The sequence below is a fragment of the Zootoca vivipara genome, chromosome 1, assembly GCF_963506605.1.
Source record: "Zootoca vivipara chromosome 1, rZooViv1.1, whole genome shotgun sequence".
NCBI lineage: Eukaryota > Metazoa > Chordata > Lepidosauria > Squamata > Lacertidae > Zootoca > Zootoca vivipara.
Genome location: NC_083276.1, coordinates 108,701,176 through 108,725,140, shown reverse-complemented (window position 1 = coordinate 108,725,140; position 23,965 = coordinate 108,701,176). Strand labels below are relative to the sequence as shown.

The 23,965-nt window shown below is 43.0% G+C and overlaps 1 protein-coding gene across 1 annotated transcript in view; it reads right to left on the bottom strand.

The window, feature by feature from the left end:
* Nucleotides 1-23,965, bottom strand: part of LOC118093527 (sodium channel protein type 2 subunit alpha) — a 54,537-nt gene that overhangs the window by 24,066 nt on the left and 6,506 nt on the right. Inside the window, 16 exon segments of the mRNA XM_060280265.1 lie at nt 2,219-2,698; nt 4,091-4,447; nt 5,525-5,698; nt 6,120-6,358; nt 7,516-7,648; nt 8,045-8,392; nt 9,805-10,098; nt 10,697-10,903; nt 12,367-12,508; nt 13,610-13,673; nt 15,928-16,200; nt 17,168-17,350; nt 17,353-17,450; nt 17,842-17,970; nt 20,024-20,113; nt 21,985-22,103. Coding sequence (XP_060136248.1) covers nt 2,219-2,698; nt 4,091-4,447; nt 5,525-5,698; nt 6,120-6,358; nt 7,516-7,648; nt 8,045-8,392; nt 9,805-10,098; nt 10,697-10,903; nt 12,367-12,508; nt 13,610-13,673; nt 15,928-16,200; nt 17,168-17,350; nt 17,353-17,450; nt 17,842-17,970; nt 20,024-20,113; nt 21,985-22,103 — 3,330 coding nt within the window.

Genomic DNA, 23,965 nt, shown 5'->3' with positions numbered 1-23,965 from the left:
CTGTGGAAAGCAACACTTTTGTGTGTGTTATTAATAGGTCCGAAGACCAATGAACCATGGACAATAGCTTGTTTAGATAAAACTTTGTGCTGGTGCCACACTGCTTGATTGCTCCTGATTGCTCCCAACAAGCCATGAAGCCTTGGCTTGTCGTCATGAGTGGACTATGATTGTGGGCTGTTTCTTCCTAACAAGCCCAAATGAAGCCATGGTTTGTTGTTAGCTTGCTGATCATAGCTAACTATGGAGCAACAAGCACAATCCCAGTTCTAAGGTAATGACCAGCCAGAGCTTTAGGGGAGGAACAAAATGGGAGTGATTGAGCAATGTGCACTAGATTGTGTACCGAGCTGCTCAACTCCAATAACTATACCTTATCATTTTGTGTGAACAAGGTCGTGGAATGAGTGGGGCCATCTTCTTTCCCAACCAGCTTTTCTTAAGGCAGACCTATTCACCAGTCAAACTCACCATCTTGCGAATCAAACCAGGCTACATCATAGCTGCCAAGTTTTCCCTTTTCTCACGAGGAAGCCTATTCAGCATAAGGGAATTTCCCTTAAAAAAAGGGATAACTTGGCAGCTATGGGCTACATTGGGCCACATACGGAAAGCGTACAATACATAGGGTTCCAGGTTTTTGCCCTGGGTGTTAATTGTCTGAGAGTAGGTGGCAGCTAAAGGGTTTTGAGGTATGCAAGCATACAAATTCCATGCAGCTTGAGCAGATTGTGCTGTCACAGGAAATTATTCCCCTATTATTAGGTACAGTTGTGATGACCACAATTTTTGCCCTCTGTAGCTACTTGCAGCTATGCTCTTATTATTTGGATAGGGTTTGTGGTGTGTGAGCAAAGTCTCAAACATCACCCCTACAGCACCTCAGCCTAGATTTGCCTGGGCCAGGCTATGGCTATTTTATAAGAAAGGGGGGGGGGAATGGGGAATAATAGAATTATAACAATGGAAGTCCCACATAATGGGTAGTTGGCTCAGATTGTGGCACGGTTGTAGTTTAGAGTTCGCTGCAATCTGTCCTCAGTGTCCTGACATTGTGTATGAATAGTAAATTATTTTAGCAGAACAATGGTTTGAGTTCATCACAATGCCCTGCCTAACATTTTGGGTTTTGTGCTGCTGGGGACCAGACAACCCTAAACACAGAAGTGCTTAAAAAGCAACAACTCTAAGAATGTAATGCAAGAAGCATATCACATGGCAAAAAAAATTCCTCCCTTCTCTCTGCATCTGTGGGTCACTAATTTTATCTTTGTGCAGAGGGGATATCCCCAGTTCCAAATATAACAGCCAGGCAGACAATGAGCACAATTCCCCAAATAATTCTCTAGATCAGCTTTCACCAAAACAGCTGGAGGATGCCGTGTTGGTGAAGGCTAACCTAGTTGTTATTATTATTATTATTATTATTATTATTATTATTATTATTATTAAAAAACAAACTAAAATAAAATATGAGACTAGTCCATGCCACCCAGAATTCTATCTGCCATTGCTCTATCCCAAATATTATTGAGGAAAGTGGTTGAAAATCTATACTGAGGGAATGGGTGGGTGTGGGGTTATCTTCCTAACCCAAAATGTCTACATCTCAGGCATTTACTGTAGGTGGGGAAATCCCCCAACACATTCTTACATCCAGTGGGGGTTGTTCACAGTTTGAGGGAGGCTAAAGCTAACTTAACAAATTATTGTGTATATATCCAAAAATGGTTTTTCCCATAGCATAGATATTTGTACTAAATATCCTGTCTTCTTTCAGCTTAGAATTCTAGGGCAGGTCAAGTTGACACCAAGGAACTCAGTGATAAGGTAGAGGTCATGTTAGATAAATTAGATGATTAGCTGTGGACAATATTGCCCTAATGCCCTTTGAAATTATACTGTGAATAAAGGAATTTAATTACAAGGTTACAAAACTATCACTGATCCTCATTTATTATATAGGTTTGATACAATAAAGAAGTGGGGAATATTAAACATATGAAGTTAATGTTAATCTTGCCATAATGAACAACTGGTTAATGAAAATCACTGTCTTCTACCTTTCCATTTGGAAACATGAAATATCAAGGCATATCACTTGTTCACACTGGTGGTAAAACAATAAAATGCCATTTGTTTTTAAATGGGAACTTCATGTATTTAAAAGGATTACATTTTGAAGCAATATAGTGTTGCGTATTAAAACGAAACGTACCTCTTTGCTTTCTTCCAAATCTGACTCACTGCTAAACTCCTCGGTGTTCAGATTTTCAAAATCTGATTCTCCAACCGCAATGGGCACGGTCACAGTTACGCTTGGGTTGTTTATGAACGACATGTAATCGCTTTCGTCAATTATGTATTTCTCCACACTGCTGCCGATGCCGCTGGTGGTTCCATTGCCATCTTTCAGATAGTTAAAGTCCTTGCCAATATCTACTATGGTATGGTTAGAAATGCAGCTGTCTTTCTTGTTGTTCAGATCTTCGAGTGGTTTGATTTCATCCAGAGCTTTCTGTTTCCTCACAAAGGCCTTTTGGACAAATTCATATGCTTTTCTTTTCACATAATCGACTCCCCTCTGAATCCTTGCCACAGCGATCTGGAGATTGTTCATTTCATTGTCGTCATCAGTAGCAGCAAGATTGTCTGAACTGAAAGAGCTCAGAAGTAAGGCTAGAAACAGGTTCAAAACCTATTAAGGCAAAAAGGCGACAAGAGGTTCTTCACATATTGCACAATTTAAATGACAATAAATCCTTTCTGGATGCAACAATTTTGTATCCTAATTATTATCCTGCCAAGCCAACCTTATGTCATGCTCCCAAGACTAGCTGCTGTTTGATTACAGCTCCCATCAGCTCCAGACAGCATGATGGAAGTTGTAGCCCATGTTTCCTACCGCTGCTCTAAGCTGAAGGCGTCCTAGGGTCTAATACCTGAAGATGAAGTTTCAGATTTGCAAAACATGACCTACGGCCTCCTTCTTTGTGTGGAAAGAACATGTAATGGACATGTGGTAGAAAGCTTTTGTATGGAGAAGCCTCTTCATTGTTGAGGTGAAACTAACAAGGCATCTCAAACTGAGAATAAGGAGGGGAAAGAGTCTGTTCACTGCTGACTTTCTGCACACATATTTCTATGTTTCTGCAGCATTCATCCACTTTTTTTTCTTTCTACATGCTTGTTGCAACTTCTTATTACGGGTACTGGAAAGGAAACAGGGAAAGGAATTCCAGGGGCTTGAGGAAATATTTATTTCAGGCCTGATGCATTTCAGATCGATCCTTTCCTGGGGCACATTTTATTTAGCTGTTTCTTTTAACCACCGGGACGCAGGTGGCGCTGTGGGTTAAACCACAGAGCCTAGGGCTTACTGATCAGAAGATCGGCAGTTCGAAACCCTGTGATGGGGTGAGCTCCTGTTGCTTGGTCCCAGCTCCTGCCAACCTAGCAGTTTGAAAGCACGTCAAAGTGCAAGTAGATAAATAGGTACTGCTACAGTGGGAAGTTAACGGCGTTTCCGTGTGCTGCTCTGGTTTGCCAGAAGCGGCTTTGTCATGCTGGCCACATGACCTGGAAGCTGTATGCCGGCTCCCTCGGCCAATAATGCGAGATGAGCGCCACAACCCCAGAGTCGGTCACGACTGGACCTAATGGTCAGTGGTCCCTTTACCTTTAACCTTTTAACCACCACAGTAATTTGTATATCCTGGAGGCATTGGGCTGCATCCATAGCAGAGGTAAATGGGGATGGCCATCCTTTTCCCCACTGGGGGGAACCTCTTAAGGGGTCTTGAAGTGTTGTTTCGGGCATCAGCCCAAACCCAATTCAGGGAGTTGGCCCAGATACCACACTCTTTGGTTGCACATTGAGAACACATCCATGCACTCAAGTTTGGATGGTGCTATCAGCCAACAAGTGGACTGCCTGATGACTGGATTCCTGCCTTATGCCATGTCAATCTTTGTGAGCTATAACCAGTAAGAGCTGAGGTCATGTGAAACCTGCTACAGCCTGTGTGTTATTTGCTCTACCCACTTAATCTTGCGTTGCAGAAACAATATATATTTGTTGGATACATACCACTAGATTTCCAATTACCATGACCATCATGAAGACAGTAAGGCACATTGTTTGTCCGGCAACTTCCATGCAATCCCACATAGTTTCTATCCATTCTCCACAAAGTACTCGGAATACAATCAAGAAAGAATGGAAAAAGTCATTCATGTGCCAGCGTGGAAGTTCACAGTCGTTTGAGATCTTGCACACACATTCTTTGTAGCTTTTGCCAAACAACTGCATGCCAACCACAGCGAAAATGAAGACTATGATGGCCAACACCAAGGTCAGGTTTCCTAAAGCACCCACTGAGTTGCCAATAATCTTTATCAACATATTTAATGTTGGCCAAGATTTGGCCAATTTGAAAACTCGAAGCTGAAAAGTAAGAGTAAGTAGACATCACTATTAGTATTCATTATCTTTACATTTCAATTAATATAAGAGCTGTCTTCTGGAGGAAGTAGGTTGATGAAAGCTGACAATGTATATATTTTTTATTCATAGGTAATTGAGCCTAAAATATTTAATCAAATACTTGCATTGCAGATTAAATAATTTCGGCTTACACATATGCAAGACTTCTCCTAGTGACTAGATCTGATTAGCAGAGCACATTTTCCTGGTGGCAGAATTAGGATGCTGCATTTCTTTAAAAGCCAGTTTCTAATATGGAAAACATTAGACACAATGGGAAGAATTGAATGTTGTGCTGAAACAAATATTCAATCAGTATAAGCATTGTTGTTTGCCTGACAGAAGGACCTCCCTCTTCTGCTCCAGTGCTGTGTTCTGGAGGTTCTCGGGTGCATCAGAGCCCCCCCCCATTTTTGGGGGGGGGAGGGCACAAGGGGCATGCAGTGAAAAGAGAGTAAGGGAAGCCCCATTGTGCTTGCATGAGCTCTTGTGCGGTCTCCCACCAGCAGAACTACTTAGTTGAATCCAGCCAGTGATTTTTTTTTACTCTTCTTGCATTAAGGGAACAGAGCAGATAGGTCTCAATGATTTGAACGATTAATAGCTGCAGGCTGCAATCTTATATACACTTACATTGTAATGAGTAACACTTAAACCTCTGAGCAAACATGCCTGGGGGTGTGCTATTAGAATATTACACTATTACCTGCTGATTTGTTCCTGACCGAATTTTCAAAAAATCATGCACAAGTAGTAAAATGTATAGTATGTACATTCGTAATTTATATTCTGCATGGTTCCTGGGGAAATGGATAACAGCACTGAGCCTGGGTCCACTGGAATAATATCCAGTGCTGTACTACAGAAAAAAAACTTTCTGCCAAAATGATTGTACAACAGGGTTAGGGGTGGTTGTCAAGGCTGGGGCAGGTGTTTCCATATGTGGTGGGAGTGCCCTGTTGTACACCGATCAAATTATGAATCTGTGTATATATAATATGATCGAAAGTTGTTTTGAAACCTTACTGAGGTACTTACCAGCCTGAAGGATCTTAGGACCGACAACCCTTCCACATTTGCAAGACCCAGCTCCATCAAACTCAGGCTGACAATGATGCCATCAAAAATATTCCAGCCTTCTTGGAAATAGTAATAAGGATCCATAGCTATTATCTTGAGAAACATTTCTGCTGTGAAGATGCCAGTAAACACCTACACACAAAAACCACTATTTGTCATCCATCCCAGATAACAATGATCACATTCATCAAATGTTTGCTGAGCAGAGACGAAGAGCTACAGCATCAAAAATATTGTTTTATTAAGGGGAAAAACAACCCTCCAGAAGTGAACCACTTGATCAGGCTTAAATCTTCCTTCCTCATTCAGGCCCAAACTTTTTTCTCATACAAGTTCTGGTGCTTGGTTTTACTTTTTCAAAACTGCTGACACCACTTCAAGCAGCAAATTTAAATTAATTTGTAATTAGGCTCTTAATCCAGACCCAATCCAACCCAAGCAATTTCATAATTATTTCAGTGGCTGATATCTAACTAAGTCCAACAGAGTAATCCAAGTGAAATAAATTGACTTTTTTTGCTTTCTGCTATTTATTTTACTACAAAGGACTTACCAAATTTCCAACAGACAGCACATGGTTAAACTGAGGAGTCATGGGATAATGCTCCATGGCCATAAACAAGGTGTTCAAAACAATGCAGATGGTGATAGCGAGGTCAACAAATGGATCCATCACTACCAGATTAACAATATGCTTTATTTTTAACCATGGCGGCCAGCAATCCCAGATTAAGCACATGTTAGCAAATTTATACCAGCAGGGCGGGCATTTCTGTCTGGACTCCTCAAGTTCTAGAAGAGAGAAAAGAGAATGCATAAAAAAGAAATAATCCACTCTATATATTCAACTCATAATTATGTGGTACAGGTTTTTTTTCTACAATGCGTGTTTTGTGATACGATTCATTAAGGTGTTGGTATTCTGATCCCAGTTTAACATTTACCAAACCAGGATATCAAACCAAAGCTATATGCTGGCTTGCAAACCACAGTTTGGGTTTAGTGGGTTGCTCTTATATCTGAAACCACAAGCCACAGACAAATCCCAGATAGGGTCACTGCAGTCTCAAGAGGCTGCTGTACCATGGAAATGGGAGTGAATATGTGGGAAATGAAAGCACTCTAAACTGTTGTTTCCCTGTTGTGTGCCTGGAAGCTCAAACCATGGTGGGGTTTCCTAACTATGGAGCAGAAACTATGTAGCAGAAACCATGGTTTGATGAGATATTTCAACTAAGCCAATTAAAACCCTCCTTTACTTCCTCAGCTCTAAATATCACCAGGACAAAGATTTAGCGGTCTAAACAATTGGCAGTACCTAAGAAGTTGAAAAATATTTCAAACTCCTAGATGCCACCCTCAGATTCCTAGATACAAATATCAAATTGCCCAGAAACTGGGCACCTAGCTATCAATATGATATTTAACCTAGAGAGCATATCTAGGAAAAGCTCCTTGGTAGGAATGGGGGTGGGGTTTGAGTCTCTGACACTTGTCTGTCCTTAAGGCTGCATATTTACCTACTGAACAAAGTGGGGCTTACTTCTGAGTAGGCATGCATAGGATTGTATTGTAAATCTGTTGCTGAAATCAATGTGACTCTACACTGCTCAACTTTGCTCAGCAGAGACTTAGCAGTTCAAAGGAATGTTCTGTTGCACCACGTTTGTCAATCGTAATTTCTGTATTATCACTGTATTTACATTTACTAAAATTGGTAAAACAAGAGCTTCTCCCCTCCTAGATTTAGAATGGCTGTGGGAACAAAAGTCAGTGGCTATAACATAATGGTTTATATCTACCAGAAGAGTAAAATAATTGTTGTGGATGCAGAGAACATAACATACAGCCAAACAGAAGCAGATAACTGTTAGCAGACATTTTGTTATTTGTTTTCTAAATGGTAATCTCAGTTTTCATCCACTGGGTTTTGGAAGGATTCTACATACCTTCCATTGTGTTGGTAAGTATGCTGGCTAAACTCATTGCTCTTTGTCTTGCAGTAGGATCAGACAGAAAATCCATAGACATATGGTAAGAACTAGAGCGTCTTTTTCTTAGTTCTGTTTCTGTAGTGGTGCCCTGAAAACAAAATACTTAGGAATGTTAACAGCTCTCATCTCTTTGGTCCCGTAAGAATACCCACAAACTGAAAATGAAGATACCCAAATCCTCTTTAGGCTGCAAGTCATAAATATTACTTGGCGGTAAGTCCCATTGATGCTATCAAGCAGGGGCAACCACTGTGATGGACAAGGGCTACACTACTGCCCCCTCCAGGAAGGGTGGTGGCAAGGTGGGAGCTGCAGAGACATGCCATTTGCACTCCCAATGGTACCGCCGGGCAGCCCCACCTTGCCCCCCCATGTAGGGCACATTGCAGTAGTCCAAGCGAGCTTCATTCCACAGAAAGGAATGAAATTCCTTGGCCGAATGATTGCGCAGTTTCAAAACGGTGGCTGCTTCATCTGTTATTACCTCAGGCAGAAGCTGCCCGGTGGGTGACATCAGAGCTGGAGGCCCACCAACTAAGGAGACCACCCCATTGCAGTCCACGGTGCTGTGCATCTTCCCGTTTGCTGGAAGCACGGGTACCATCCTGGATGATCGACTGGCCTGGCTGATGTTGCTGTTGCGCCTTTCACTATGTCTGTGAGGGACAAAGAGAGAATCCCTTCTGCTCTCGTTGTCTTCGAAGGTGCTGTGCTCGTCGTCGGCAAAGTCGTTCTCCGACCCGATGTCCTTTGCTCGGCCTCTGAAGCTGAAAATGCTCGCTTTGCTGCTGCGCCTTGGGGAGAACAAGGAGCCACGGATGCTCAGCAGAGACTGTGAGGGGAAATGGGGAAGCAACCCCAAATCAGAAACTCATGTAAGCCGTGTGCAAGACCAAGACATCGTAAGCATAGTGAAATGCCGGTGTTTGACATGTACATTGAAATCCAATGTTTACAACATTGTAAGATGCCACTGGAACTTGATTAAGAAGAAAATAACAATTCGTATTACAAAGGGGCTGTAAAATACCCAGAAAGGAACATCACTTAAATATCATGGAAACAACACTAAGAACATCGCAGAAAGAAGGGAGGAAGGAATCATAATCATTAACCTTACAGATAACATTATCCGAAAAATTTAAAAAATCTGAAAATAAATTGTAGGAAAATCGAAAGAACCATTGTAGCTGTATCAACAGGCTACCATTAAAATCACCACATGTAATCACCAAACCCAATTACCTAGAAATTATTACCAATAAAAATGATTGTGTTGAAAAACTCTTTCCCTCCCTCCTGAGGAATTATTGAAACACAGACACTTTTTAGGGACTCACCCCAGTGAACCTGAGTGATCTGTATCAATATTAACACAGGTAAATATTAAATGAATATTTATTGGGCAGTTCTACTTGATTACAGTGAACGTCTCCACCTAGTGGAACTGTTTCTCATCGTCCTCCATTCTTTAGAGGGGAAACAAAAAATGGACAAAATCCCAGCTAACCATGGCTTGCTCCCAGGGTGGTGTCAGTGACCGGCATTGCTGCTCACCTGCTAAAGCCCTCTGCCACTGATGCTCCTGCTCCTTGCTATTGCTGCCTTGTTTCCTCACCCTCTCAGAGCAAGCAAGCACTGAGATGGGTGGCCATCTGCATGCCTCGTTCTCTGGGCACGATTAAGCCCAGAGGGAAAAGTCAGTGAATGGGACAGCAAAGAAGGTTGTGAGGAGGATGAAGTGGGTGCACTCAGGAAGGGAGGGCCCAGTGGGAGTGTCTTGCTGAAACAGGGTTACCATACATCTGGAATTTCCCAGACATACCCGGAATACTGCAGTCAGAAGCAGTGCCAGGGTGGAAATGTAACATGACAACCCATATCGGCAGGGTCGTTTTTGCTGATTTTCCTTAAAAATAGCTCAAGAACGTCATCTTGGCTCAACAGTTTTGAAAAAAAAAACAAGCTCAACAACTTTCTGCATATTCACTTTTTGAAATATGGCAACCCTGAAAGGCACTTTGCTGTTGTAATGTGGAGAACTGAATTTCAGATGGCCAAAACTGAAACGAACAGGTTTGTCCATGTCCAGCTGATCCTGAATTCCATGGCATCAAAGTCTGGAAAGGATCAGTGGACCTTTTGCGTCAAAATCCCCCTTAATATACATACATGAGGAAGGCTGAGCAATTTCCACCTGGCCCGGTATTAGTACACAGACAGGCCAGGGCACTTTCTCCCTACCTGGTGTGGGGAAGAGAACCTTTTCTCATAAGTCAGTCGGTTCCCTTCAATAGAGAATCGGAAGCCCTTCCTTCGGATGCTGTCCTCCGATTCAGATTTGTGAAATTCATCCTCATCTTTTTCGTCTCCTTCGGATTGTTCTCTCTGCTTCCTCTTTTTCCGCCTGTTCCTCCTCTCTTTAGCACTCTTTGAACTCAGCTTTGACGTCACTGAAGAGCTCTCCGAGAACCCTCCGACACCAACAACTTCACTGAACTCTCTAGATTCACCTGTGGCGGCGGCTAAAGCAGCTGCCTGTTGAGTAAACAAAGTTAAACACATTTAAGGCACACAATACTAACCCGTTAATACTATTCCTAGGGTTTCTATTTTTTTTAAAAAAAAGCAGATGAGTTTGATGTTCATCACACTAATCCCACATACTACATAAGAAGAAGCATCTCAACAAAGCAATACAGCAAATTCCAAATTCCAAAAGCCTTCCAGGACCTCGCCAAATTTACCTCAGAATGACAGACTCAGTGCTGGCATGTTTTTGCCTGAAGCGAGGGGCGCCCCCTTCTCCCAGGCTTTGGCCAACACTTTAAAAAGTATTGTGCAACATTCAGACACCGGTTCCTGCCTTCATCTAACCCCCCCCCCCCCCCAATCATGGTGCCAACTGAAACCTAGACCTGTTTGAAAAAAATATTGCAATATTTGAAAATTTCTCCTCAAAATATCTGCTGGGAAGCAGGTTGAAATGGAGATTACAGCTTTAAAGCGCCGGCTGCTGGAACTTTAAAGCTATGCGAAAACTGTCCAAACATTTTCATTAGAAATGTACCTGAGCTTTCTTGTTCCTGTGCTGAATAGTCAATAGAAATAATCGTTAAAAAAGAAAGAACGGTACCTGGGCTTCTTCCTGTTGCTTTTTCAGCTGCTCCAGCATCTGCTGGAACTCGGCCTCCTTCTGCTCGGCTTCTTCCATGGTAGCTTGGTTCTGCTCTTCGTAGGCCATGGCAACAACAGCCAGGATCAGGTTGATCAGGTAGAAAGAGCCGAGGAAAATCACCAGGACAAAAAAGATCATGTATGTTTTGCCAGCAGCTCTCAATGTCTATAAAAGGAAGGAAGGAAGGAAGGAAGGAAGGAAGGAAGGAAGGAAGGAAGGAAGGAAGGAAGGAAGGAAGGAAGGAAGGAAGGAAGGAAAGAGTTAATAACATTCCTATAAAATGTAATGGCTTCTTTATTATACAGTAGTGACAAGTAACATGTTCAGAATGAGTTTAAGTTAAATGGTTAAGAAACTTAGTGTACTGATACATGCTGGTCTTATGTAGCTGAGCTATATGTACTAGTTCACATCAAGCTATGTGGCAAATAAGAGGCTGTAATAACAACCACGGCATTCCTTTTTTACAATTGGATATACACACCAGTTAGTAAAGTTAGACCTCACCTCTTATTCATGCTTAATACAAGATGTGCTTCCTCTATCTCAAAGGGAGAGGAACAGCTGTCATAGTCCACTTCTGACCACAGAACTGGCCCCCTGCATATTTTACATCTGCCAGCTGCCAGAATGGGATATTCAAGGCCTGTACAATCATTCTGTATAAGCCATTCTATAGGCAGCCAATTTGCTTTGCAGCAGCCATATTGCTGGTCGGGGTGGGGGGGAGGCAGGGCTGTCTTAAGTATATTTGGTGCCCTGGCGCCATGGTGCGACAGATCCTTCCGGCGCCCCCGCCCCGCCCCGTTTCCCAGCGCGGCGGGCAGGCGGACACAGTGCGGCTGCCGGGGGTGCAGCTCCGCGGCGGGTGGGCGGGCGCAGCTCCGCAGTGGGCGGGTGGGCGCAGCTGTGCAGCGTCCCCTGGCGGGTGGGCGCCCTGGCACCCTGTGCCACCCAGCCTGGCCATAGGGCCGGCCCTGGGGGGAGGCAAAGTACTAACACCGAAACGTTCATTATGCAACATTGCGACTCACTTCAGCAGAGACATTTTGTAAAGCACCTGAGTCACATTTCTCCCCTGTTGCTTGCTGGAATAACCAATTCTGTCAGCAGGAGTCATGGCCACACGTTGAAACAACTAGTATGGTTTGAAAACCATTAGGTTTTGTGGACGGTCTTAACCTTGGGCCAATTATCATTCCTCCTGTTGTGCTATCACAGCTTCCCTGTTCCTGACCACGAATGCAACAAATCCCTATGGACTGTACCATTTGTGGCAAGGTGGCCAACCCTGCCCTTGACTTGGAACATGCGGTTTTATGTTCCTGAGATGGATTGTTCTATCTGTGACATGGTAACACAGACCATCTACCTTGGAAATACACTCAAGTATTCATAGTAATACATTGCTCTATTACTATGGTAATCGTAATAAGGGGTACTCAATGTGGTGCCTGCCAGACATTATAAGACTACAATTTCCATCATCCCTGACCATTGGCCATGTTGTCTACTGCTGATTGGAATTTGAATCCAATCATATCTGGAGGGCAACTCACTGGCTGCTCCTGTTTATATAATCAACCTCTGTAGTATTGCTAAAACTCCTGGCATATAAAGTCTCTCACCAGTTGGTAAAGGTTTTCCCAGAAGTCCTGAGTCATCAGCCGAAAGAGTGACAAGAAGGCCCAGCTGAAGGTATCAAAACTTGTATAGCCATAGTTGGGGTTTCGACCAGCTTTTACACACATATATCCTTCCGGACATTGGCTAGAAAAAAGTGGGGGAGGGGAATACATTTTCAAAACATCATCTCAATCCATGTGTTTGCTTGAGCAAATAGTCTGCCAGTTCTCAGTAGAACGAAAATGCTTTTTAACTGTGATTTTACTCTGTGGAACAATTCAAGAAAGCCAACTTCAGGCAAAGATCTACAGCCACTGACCTATGGGAAAAGTCAACTGGGGCTGCAGCCAATAGTGGTTAGAGCCAGATCTGATGGTGGGTGAGGCTTCAAGATCCCTTGTCTGCCTCTTGCACACACACATGAAGTGGAAGATGAAGAGATTCCCAGAGAGGAGAGTTGGAGAGCAAGAGTGAACCTGCAGTGTTCAGAGAGCTGAACGATAAGGAGGGATGCAAATTAAACTAAAGGCCCCATGTAATCCTTGAACTGAGGGGTTTTAGGGTAGCGTGACTACCGGCTGCCTTGGGCGTCACACTGCAGAGGGCACCAAAACAATGATGTTGAACCGAGCATGAGAGCCCCCCCCCCGAATTGTAGCATCACATCACCCGAAGTCTTGGTGATCACCACTGCCTTGAACTGCAGGTTCTTTACTTAGGTCTACACCAGGCACCCCCAAACTTCGGCCCTCCAGATGTTTTGGACTACAATTCCCATCATCCCTGACCACTGGTCCTGTTAGCTAGGGATCATGGGAGTTTTAGGCCAAAACATCTGGAGGGCCGCAGTTTGGGGATGCCTGGTTTACACGGTCAATGCCTTTTCAACATTACCTAGGAAAAACTAGCCATTGCCTTGCCCAAATCCTAAACATACCACCACAAAGTGTTACCATTTAAATTTATCATGCTTTAGTGTAACACTTAAGAGAGGTACTGAAAGTGAGGAAGAAAATTGAAAGATTGGTTGGATGGGGGAGTTGTTACTGAAACACAAGTTCTCCATGTCAAACATAGCCCCCTCTTTCATATCCCCATAAATGTAGATGCTGACATCCAGACAGCAGGCTTCTGAGCCCAAAATGCTAGAGATCTGAAATGCTGTGGATATTAAAGGCAAAGTTACTTTAACTACAGCTGCTGCACCCACACTCTTGAATAAGGTGTAATGGACCATTCTCTCACCCGGCATCTGAGCTGTTGCCACACAGCAAAGCATCATTTTGTCCTTCCAAGAAGTAAAAGTGATCTGTTTGGAAACAGAAATGGATAACATTTAATTGCACTGAAAATAACTTGAGAGTCCCATGACATCTTAGCGATTAAGGTTTGGATCCTAACTAGGCATTTATGAACAGGCTCATGGGTGGAATTGAGATGATCCAGTGGAAATCCCCACTGGTGGAAAGCAGATAAAGTAATTTTTGCCAATTCCTTCTTTCTCCATGTAGCCCCCAGTTCTGCCTGTGAAAGTCTCCCCTTCCCTTCGGACAGAAGCATCCCATGAATGCAACTCCACTCAGAAGGTACACCCACTGAAAGAATATTTGGCAGGATATACATCGTCCAATAGATTTATTGTGGCACAATCCCTTCAACTTAGTTATGAAACAGTATTGGTAGTCCCCTGTAGACCAAAAGTATTGAGCACAGTCCTGTAGATACTGTGAATTATTATTACTATCGTTATTACTATTCGCTTTAAAAGGGCCTGAATTTTTCAAAGTGCTGTACAGGTAGATGATATAGATAGATATAGATATAGATCAGGCATGGCCAAACATGTCCCTCCAGATGTTCTGGGACTACAATTCCCATCATCCCTGACCATTGGTCCTGTTAGTTAGGGATCATGGGAGTTGTAGTCCCAAAACATCTGGAGGGCTGAGTTTGGCCATGCCTGATATAGATGATATAGATATAGATATGTTTCTGCCTGCAGTCTTACAATCTGATAGACATAATACAAAAGGAAAAGGGGGAGAGAAGATGAAAGCAAAGTATGTGTAGGCCTGGGCTGCAGAATAGTTTGTGCTACAATAAATACAGTGTCAAATCAGTGAGACCGTTTAATTTCTGTCGTACTGCTTGAAACCCCATTACAGTATAAGAGGTCACAGGAAAACAAGAAGCGCACTGGGCTGCACCAGTGTACCTCATGACAGAAATGGCCTTGGGATGATGCATACCTCTCGTGTATAAAGCTTGTACAACCCCCAACGCACTAGACTCAGCTGTGTGGGTAAATACATAGGCAAACTCAAGGACGTTAAAATGACTAGACCAGGCACGTCAAACCTGCGGCCCTCCAGATGCTTTGGACTACAATTCTCATCTTCCCCAACCACTGGTCCTGCTAGCTAGGGATCATGGGAGTTGTAGGCCAAAACATCTGGAGGGCCGCAGGTTTGACATGCCTGGACTAGACATTTAAAGTTAAGTGATTCAATAACATCAGCACAAAGCCTTGCCGTTTTCTTTGTGAGCATAGGTAAAGCACACCTTCCAAGTGTCCTGATTTTCCAGGGACAGTCCTGGAATTACAAAAGCCACCCAGTTTCTGATTTGATCCCAAAGCGTCCCTATTTCCCCTGCCACTGCTGCTGCCACTGAGCTCACAGAGGAGGAGGAGCCGGCGCTTGTCCTGAATGGGGGTGGTGAGGGGGAGCATCCTGTTCATACCTGCCAAGTTGCTGTCGGAGAAATAAGGGACCGTGCCAGAAGCAGCAGACCGGAAGTAGCGCTGCCGCCATTTTGGAACTGGGCGGAGCATGCTCAGAAGTGACTTTTGATGCTGCTTTGCTCAGTTCCAAAATGGCCGCCGCGCCAGAAGTTCCACTGCAGCCATTTTGGAACTGGGCAGAGCAGCATCAAAAGTAGCTTCTGAGCATGCTCCGCCCAGTTCCAAAATGGCCGCCGCGCCAGAATAAACCGGGGGGGGGGAAACAAAAAAAATCTGGTTTTTTCAGCTGGAAAAACGGGGATTTCCCGGGGAATACGGGAGACTTGGCAGCTATGATCCTGTTGCCTCTCCATGGTGGCGGCTGCTGCTGCTGCTGGCCTCCTCCCTTGGGCAGCTGGCAGTGGCTGCTGGGAAGAGGGCAAGGAGAAGGAGAGGCTGCTGCCACCAAGGCCCAGCCTCGTGTGACATGGCGGCTCTGAGGGGGAGTCGGAGGATAGGACTGCCCTGGGCAGGAAGGGGGAGTAGAGCAGAGTGCAAGGAGTCTTTTTTAAAAAATGTTTTGCGTGTCCGTGTCTAATCTTGCCCCTTTCTAAAATTTATTTATTGGTGTGTGTTTTTCTTTTCGCCATTCAGCTTATCATCAGTGCCTGCAAACCCAGGACTCAGTTTTAGCACTATAGCCTAGGCTGGGCTGCATAATTTTAGTGCCTATTGATGAAAACAATCCAGCTGTGATCAGTAAAACATTAAGATATATATATATATATATCATTCAATCAATCAATCAATCAAAAAGTAATAATGTGTCAGCAGGCCTTACTGTCATCACTGACGTAGTCATCCCAGTTAAACGTAGTCACAGTTCTATTAACAAAGGTACCGTTATCTCCCATTGTGCTATCAAAGTAGGAAGTTATGTTGATTTCAAAAGTAGAATTGTCAGGCGGCCAAATCAGGCATTTGTGCCTCAAGTTCCCCATGAAAAGCTGGAGCCCTATTAATGCAAATACACTCAGACAAAACACAGTCAGGATCATGACATCCGAGAGCTTCTTCACTGACTGAATTAGGGCCCCCACAATGGTCTTCAGGCCTGCAAACAGAAAGGGAAATTCATTGCGATGTTGCACGCTAAATATACTGTATGCCACGTGAATGTGCATGACTTAATGTTTCATGCAGAACGACAACAAAATGGTTCTTATATTTGTGACAGTTTAATGAAAAAGCCTGATTGCCTGTGGACATGATTGAAAAGCTGTTAGGTTTATGCTGATTTGAAACTGTGTATGAAAATAAAACAGATATATTGAGGTATCTGTGGTACATAATCAGAGAAACACTTTGCCTAAGCAAAAACGCAATTTTGCGATCCATGCTTGTATATCAGCCCTGTGTAGAAAAGTATATTGTTTTATTTTGCTTGTGTCTCTTGCCCAAACCATTATTGTGGGGTCAGTTTATGAAAGGTTCAACAACACAAATAAGGTGGGGGTTTTTAATAAAAAAAATAGTTACTTCAATTATCCCATGTTCAGTTTTATTGAATAAAAATGGGCGATGGTTTGGAGAAGAACATCTTTTTAGAAAATTCCCATGCATAGAAAAAAGCCCATGCTAACTTTCACATTTTGCATCTATTTATGCATAATTTTTTAAAATAAATAAATAAATAAAAATCCCAAACACAACTGATTGCAAGTTTCGGTTGGGAGTGCCTGCAACAAATGGTAAAATTTGCATCAGTATGAAAGCCTTAATCTTGACTCTTAATTTAAAAGCGGAAAGCTTGATGTCATAAGATGCAAATCATATAGCCACTTACTGCAAATGTCTCATGCAAGAATTTGTTAAACGCAAAGGCTGATTTGGAAAATAATAATAATAACCAAGCTGTCATAGTTAAAAAGCAAAGAATCGCTGAAAACAAAAGTTTTCGATTCTTGCTTTTTTCTTTTGCTTATACAGTGCAGCGAGCAACACGGCTTTTGCTTAAAAGTGTGGTTTCATCTTTAATGGAGCTTTAAAAGGTCAGCCTCCGTGTTTAACCTAGCTCTCACCTGGAATGACTGATATTGTTTTCAATGCCCGGAGAACTCTGAATGTTCTCAACGCTGAGACATTGCCCAGGTCCACAAACTCTGTCACATATCTGCAATAGGGGAGTTCACACACAAACACAATGACAGCACACAAAAAACAGTTGGAGATACAAGGGGCCTGACACTTCATCATTCCACTCACTTCTTACCTGGGATTACAGAAATAGTTTTCAAAGCTCTCAATACTCTGAAAGTTCGAAGAGCTGAAACATTGCCTAGGTTTACAAATTCTGTTACATACCTGTAGAATCAAATCACAGTTATTCAGAATTGAGGCAGACTTTATGCTACTTGCTTGGGGGGGCCTTTCCTCAGATTAAATTAAAATGTCAGCGAGCAAATCACACTGCTTTATTTTAAACTAATTTGGGAACTTGAGAGGTAGCTTCCATTCCGGTGAACAGAAAAGAAGACAAGATATGAAACAAGCTTATTTTAAGAGGGCTAAGCCAGAGTTAGTTACAATACAAACGGCAGAAATTCTAATTTGGCTTTGCAGCACAGTCTCCATTCTGGGACGCTAACAATCAACAATACTGTATATCTCTTTCTCTAAAGGTTCTCCCTGTCTCAATTTGAGGTTACCAGTAACTAACAACACCCCCCTTTAAATATTGCAAACAAATACTTACGCAAATGTAATGACAGTGAAGTCAAGCCAGTTCCAGGGATCCCGGAGGAAAGTGAAAGTTTCTAAACAGAAGCCCCTTGCAAGAATTTTTATTAGTGATTCAAAGGTGTAAATTCCCGTGAATGTGTATCTGAAGAAAATATCAGTGCAACAGTTAACAGAAAACAAGTATTAATGATTTCAACAAAATATTCCCAACAAAAAACAGACAATTATAAAATTGGGTGGCGGGGGGAAGATGTCAGAAGTCTAAAGCATGAATTGTTTTCCAAAGGGAAAGCTATGAGCTCTGTCTCTGGATGACAAGCCAGGTATGAGGCAGAGCTGATTAAATGCAATGCTCACAATGTCAGGATTCCTAAGGCTTCCCCTCACCACCACCACCACCACTAGTAGCAGAAAGCTGGGAGAGATCAAAGTCACATAGGCAAGGAGGGAGAAGACTGACTGGTTGGCTTCTACTGTTTATGTGTCTTCTTACTGGTTAATTTCACTTCTTCTTCCTCAGCCACTAAGAAGATGCAAAAACAGAGTAAACCAGGTGTGCAGAAGAGAGGGGAGGGAAGTCGACAGGAAGGTAAATTAGATTTGTAAAGACTTTGCTAAAATTCTGGTTACAGGTAGGTAGCCGTGTTGGTCTGGGTCGAAGTAAAATAAAAAAAATTCCTTCAGTAGCACCTTAAAGACCAACTAAGTTTTTATTTTGGTATGAGCTTTCGTGTATCTGAAGAAGTGTGCATGCACACGAAAGCTCATACCAAAATAAAAACTTAGTTGGTCTTTAAGGTGCTACTGAAGGAATTTTTTTATTTTACTTTGCTAAAATGTTTTTGGAAAAGTTGAAAATAATTTTTAAAAAACCCCAAACAGGACTTTGTATTGGGTCTGAAACTAATTGGCAGTTCAGTCGTGCCAGGATTGGCTTTATATGCTCCAACTATCTTAGGATAGGCCAGGGAATTATATTGTTGTATGATTTGCAATGGGGCTAGATGTCCTCCCTGGACCCTTTCCAAGGCTGTGATTCTATACTTGGGGTCCAAAATAGAGGAGGACTGCCAGAAGGATAAAACCACTTTCTGCTATTTTGTTGTGGGTGGATGTCGCCATGATGGTTCAACAGAAGAACAGGTAAAGTTGGACTTTGACTAGGGCCATTTCCTATCTTTTTGTTACTGCACATCCAATTCAAATATATTTATGAAATTCCCCCTTTCCTCCCCTTAATTATCTCTTACTGCATGCATTTATATCAATCCCGCTAATGTTCTGATTTGTTTACAATGTGTCCTCAAGTAACCCATAAATTTTCCCCATTCTATTTTAATAGAAAAGAAGAAAAGGAAAAGGAAACCAGTGTGCAAAGAAGGGCAGGTGGCTCCTCCTCCTTCCTTGAGTGTTCAACTTTGATCTCCCCTCTAGCCTGGAGATTTTCCTCACTTGCCAATTTTAGTGGCATAGTTTCTGCTTGATTTGACATTTTGAAGAGGGAATTTGTAGCTGATTGTCTTCAACCTTTGGTGACATGCCATTGTTATCAGACAGCAAGTGTGGGGTTTACCTTCCCACCCACACTGAGTTGTGTCCAAATTGAAAGAAGTCACATGACTGTTGTTACATCCCTGGGTACCATATTACAAATCTGATTCAATCACCAATCTGCATTTTAATTGCCTTTTGAATTGGGAAACAGCAAGAGGCAGAGGGAAGCAAAGATCAGTTCTTGAGCACAGAAAATGGTCCAGTCAGGCCTTGAGGCCTATTTTAGCTTAAAGGTGTAAACTGTGAACAAGAAGTAGGGGGTCAATCTTGGGCACAAATGCATGCAGGGCCATCTCAACCATGTCGGGTGCCCGGGTGCGGAGATCGCTCCGGCACCCCTGCTCCGCCCCGTATCTTGTCGTGGCTGGTGGGTGGGCGCAGGGCGCAGCACGGCTTCCGCATGATTCTGCCACGCAACGCCCCCCTGCCGGGCCGGCGCCTTAGCACCCCGCGCCACCCAGTCTACCCCTAGAGCCGGCCCTGAATGCATGCTTGCATAATGTGGGAACCCGTGTAATGAGAACCAGCATTGTTGGTTTCTTGCCAACAGAACTGCCCCTTGGATGACTTTATATACATATATAAAAAATCATGCATTACATATTCATTAACACACTGAATAGTGATTAGATTTAACTTACTCTACATTCTTTGTCCAGTCCGGAGGGTTGCTCATGGTCATAAATACACAGTTGGTCAAAATAGTGCACATAATAAGCATGCTGAATAATGTATATTATTGTTAAGGAACATATTCTTGAGAACTCATTGTAAGAAAAATTGGTTACATCAACAGTACATTGTGGTTCACTTCCAGAATCATTAATCTTTCCTGTGGTTTTTATGATGCTCGGGGAGCATCGCATACCCTTCTCACATATTACTCCATTTTTTTAAAAAAATTGGGTGGATTGATGGACATTCTAATAGCCTTTCAGAAATATTATTAAATTGTTGCTGTTGTTTTTTTACGGAAGGAAGGATAAAGTCATTTTACTTCTGGATCAGAAGTAAAAACAAGTGGTTTGAGTCGGATGCAGGTGGCCGGTATAATATTAAGATGCAAATGTTAAGTCTAAACGGTGATGACACCGCTAAGCATTATTGTGCTCAGCAAAGTGGCAGGCAACTTCAAAATGATGTTTCAGAATGATATGGAACATTAGGCAGAAAATGATGTCAGATGAACTCTGTGTATGTGTATGTGAATGCTGTAGGTTAGCATTTGCCACCTGACAATTAGTTTCAAATGTGAATCAAAAGTTTATCTCATCTAAGGTAGATTTTATAGTAGGTTCAAAACATGGCAAGGTTCCAAAATGAGGTAGGGTTTTAGGTTCTTGCTGTTGTTTGCGAAAACAATGGAAAAGCCAACGGGGAAGCAGCTGCAAAAGGGCACAAATTCAATCTCAGCATCTCCAGGGACAACTGGAAAAGACTCCTATCTGGAGAGTTGCTGCCACTCAGTATGAGCGAAATGGACCAGTGCCCTGGTAACTTCCTATGTCCATATATATACATTATTCTAGATACTCCAGGTGTGATTGTTTGATCAAGCCAACAATCGCTGCCTCTTTAGGGAGACAGCACTCAATGTTTTGCTGGCTTTAGCCCATCTTGACTGTTGTCAACGGATCACTCGGGAATCTGCCGTACGGGAAAACTGGGCTTCTACTCATGGAAGGGAAACCTGCCCACCTGGGGGATGGGGAAAAGGTTAAGCAAGAGCCCCACTCAGAATGACCCGGGGTTTACATCACTATGAACACTGGACATAACTTGTTCTCTTCACCTTCGCAATAGAAATTATTTCCTCTGTCATTCAAAGGCTCAATAACTTAAGGGTACACCCCCCACACAAATGCATACTGTTTAATTACCTAGACATGATAGGCTCTCAGTGGCCACAGGATGGCACTATAAACTAGGAAAAATATGTAGAGCTCTTTTATTTTACGGAAGGCGTATACATGCATATTTAGATGTTCATTTATTACATTTGCATCATGCCCTTCCTCAGAGTAGTGTGCAAGGGATTCCCAGGACATGCTTCAGATCTCCTTAGCTTTCGACTTAGAAATACTCCAGCCCCTTCTCTTTAACAGCCGTTTTTGGCGTGGCGGTTCTAAAGAACAAAGAAGCAGCCAGTGCTTCTGCCAAGCAATGTGAGTTTAAGGATGTTAGGTCTCCTCTGGTTACATGCAAACTGGGAATTTTAAAAAATGGAACTGGAATCCCCTCGAGATGCTTCTGTTTGTCTCCCTGCAATCCTTCTCCCTTCTTTGCACAGGTATAGCTTTGCTCCTTAAGATTTTTCTTGGATTAGCCAACGAAAGCAAGTATACCCAAAGGTGCATTTGAGACTTAGAGCAAAATGGAAAGGTAGAGGTTCCATTCTTGGAAAGTAAATTCAACAGCAAGCCAACACTTCTTGCCACACTTGATTTCTTTCTGTTCCCCTGCTTGCCAGGGCCAAGCTGCTTGGGGCATGTTGTGTGATTATATGGGCTCCCTGGGACCAAATGCCTGGAAAGAACCAAAGCACCGAAAAACAGAGTAGCACCGTTTCACTTCTTGTGACGTAACCACTTGAAAAGGATATGAATGTACCAAAATTTTAATAGCTATTTTTCTAAGAGGGTTGAATGGAGTTAACATATACACGGCGGAAGTGGCACTGAATCGGAAGATCGCCTTCCCTCTATTCAATACTATAAATGTCTGGAAGAAAAAGGGACAGAGAGAAGGAGGAAAGAATTGATTCGTGGCATGTAACACTGACCTGTGTTATCACTCAAGCACCGAAACGCACAGACACAGAAGCTTGGTTAGAGAACAGTATACACAAAAGAAAACCTTCCCTATCTAATTCAGTTAATACCATGATTTCCATAAGGCTACTCAACCAATCAGGTTCAGGATTCAGTCTAAAGTCATCTTCTTCTGCACAGCCAGACATACAAGGCAGGCATTAGCTCTTCCTAACCAATACTAGGAATTAGATTTTGGTTGGCTGGCCCGTGACTGAAATTTGCATTAAATTAGCATGTGCTAATTATAATATACTCTGAGAAATTAAGATGGTGGGTGGCTTGCCAACATTGCACTTTGCAGTGCGCCCAACTGCCATATAAATTTTGTTTTAAAAAAAGTTTTTTTAAAGGGGAAGGGGATTTGGGGCACACCACACGAAGTCCAGGCCCTTGGGCTACTGTTGCTTCCTCCTACCATTATGACTGCAGACCAGTTTCTTTCGAAGATGGAACCAGAAGTTGTTGCAGGCAGGTAACAGCCTCAGCCATTCCTTCCCAACAGCCTGGTCCTGGTCAGGCACAGCTAAGTCGACTGAGATCAATGGGCAGGCCTTGCTCTGTGGAGCACTGCAACCGAACAGCTCCACCCAGCCAGGTAGAAAGGTTACGACATCAACTTTTAGCAAGATTTGGCTCTCAACAGCTAGGAAGCTCAAGTTCAAATGCGTCAAAAAAGTGGATGTGTCAAAAAAATGAATGGGGCAGGGTTTGCTAATGTGTAGGTTCAAACGTAACAATTTTTTTTTTAAAAAAAATTGGAACATTTGAACCTACATGCCTGTTCTGACTGTACTCCAAACTGAATGAAGGAATGCCTGGTGCAGGAAGAGGGTATATTTCTGCTGTAATATCCAGGGCCTCAGGGCCACTTTTGGGAAACCGCTGGGTATCTTCGCAGCTGGTATTTACACAAATCATTTTCCCAGAAAGGAACGGACAGGAGGGGTCACACCGAAGTCATTCACCTGCATGAACTTGCCCTACAGGCAATTCAAGTGGCTGCTTTCCTGTGGTGCAGCGACTTTTTGAGCAGTGCATGCGCACATGTGAGAGACGCCTGGCCTCCTGAACACATACAGATTTCTTTAAATTCCCAAGCAGTGTTAACACCTAAACTTGCCTGTTATCTACTGGATTCAAATGACCGGTCCTCACTCTGCGATGGCTTCTTTGGTATACCAGATATCAAGTCAGACTGGTTGCCTAAGCAACCTCCTGTCTTGTGGATTAGAAGAAACACTTCTCACAGCATCCGGGTTAATTAAGCATTAAGCTATATAGCGCATTGAGGGGCTTTTGCGGTAAAATAATGTTCTGGAAGTGTTTTGTTATGAACACTATCCTGGACCCTGCTCTGGGTTCCTTTAGAAATATTCAAGGACTCAGATTATGAATTCTGTTTCCCTTATCACATAACTGGGTGAACTCCAGTCACGTTCCCTCCTAAGATGAAATTTTAAAATGCTGGCAACCTACACAGAATGGAGAATGGAAGGTGGGTTATGTCTGCTATCTACTACATAGAATTATCAGGATGGCCGAGATCTGCTACCTGCTGAGCGTAAATGACCATTTATAAGCTGGCCACTTTCACAAAGCTGCCAAGCGGTGTGGCGAATAGTGCCACACATTTTAACACTTGATCTGAGGCGAATTCAGTTAATCATCATACACCAACTGTATAAAACTACCTGGACAGCAGTATGGGGAGGGCTGCATTTACCTGTGGGCCAATCACAGCAGCCCAGAGTTCCTCCAACCTCACTGCCA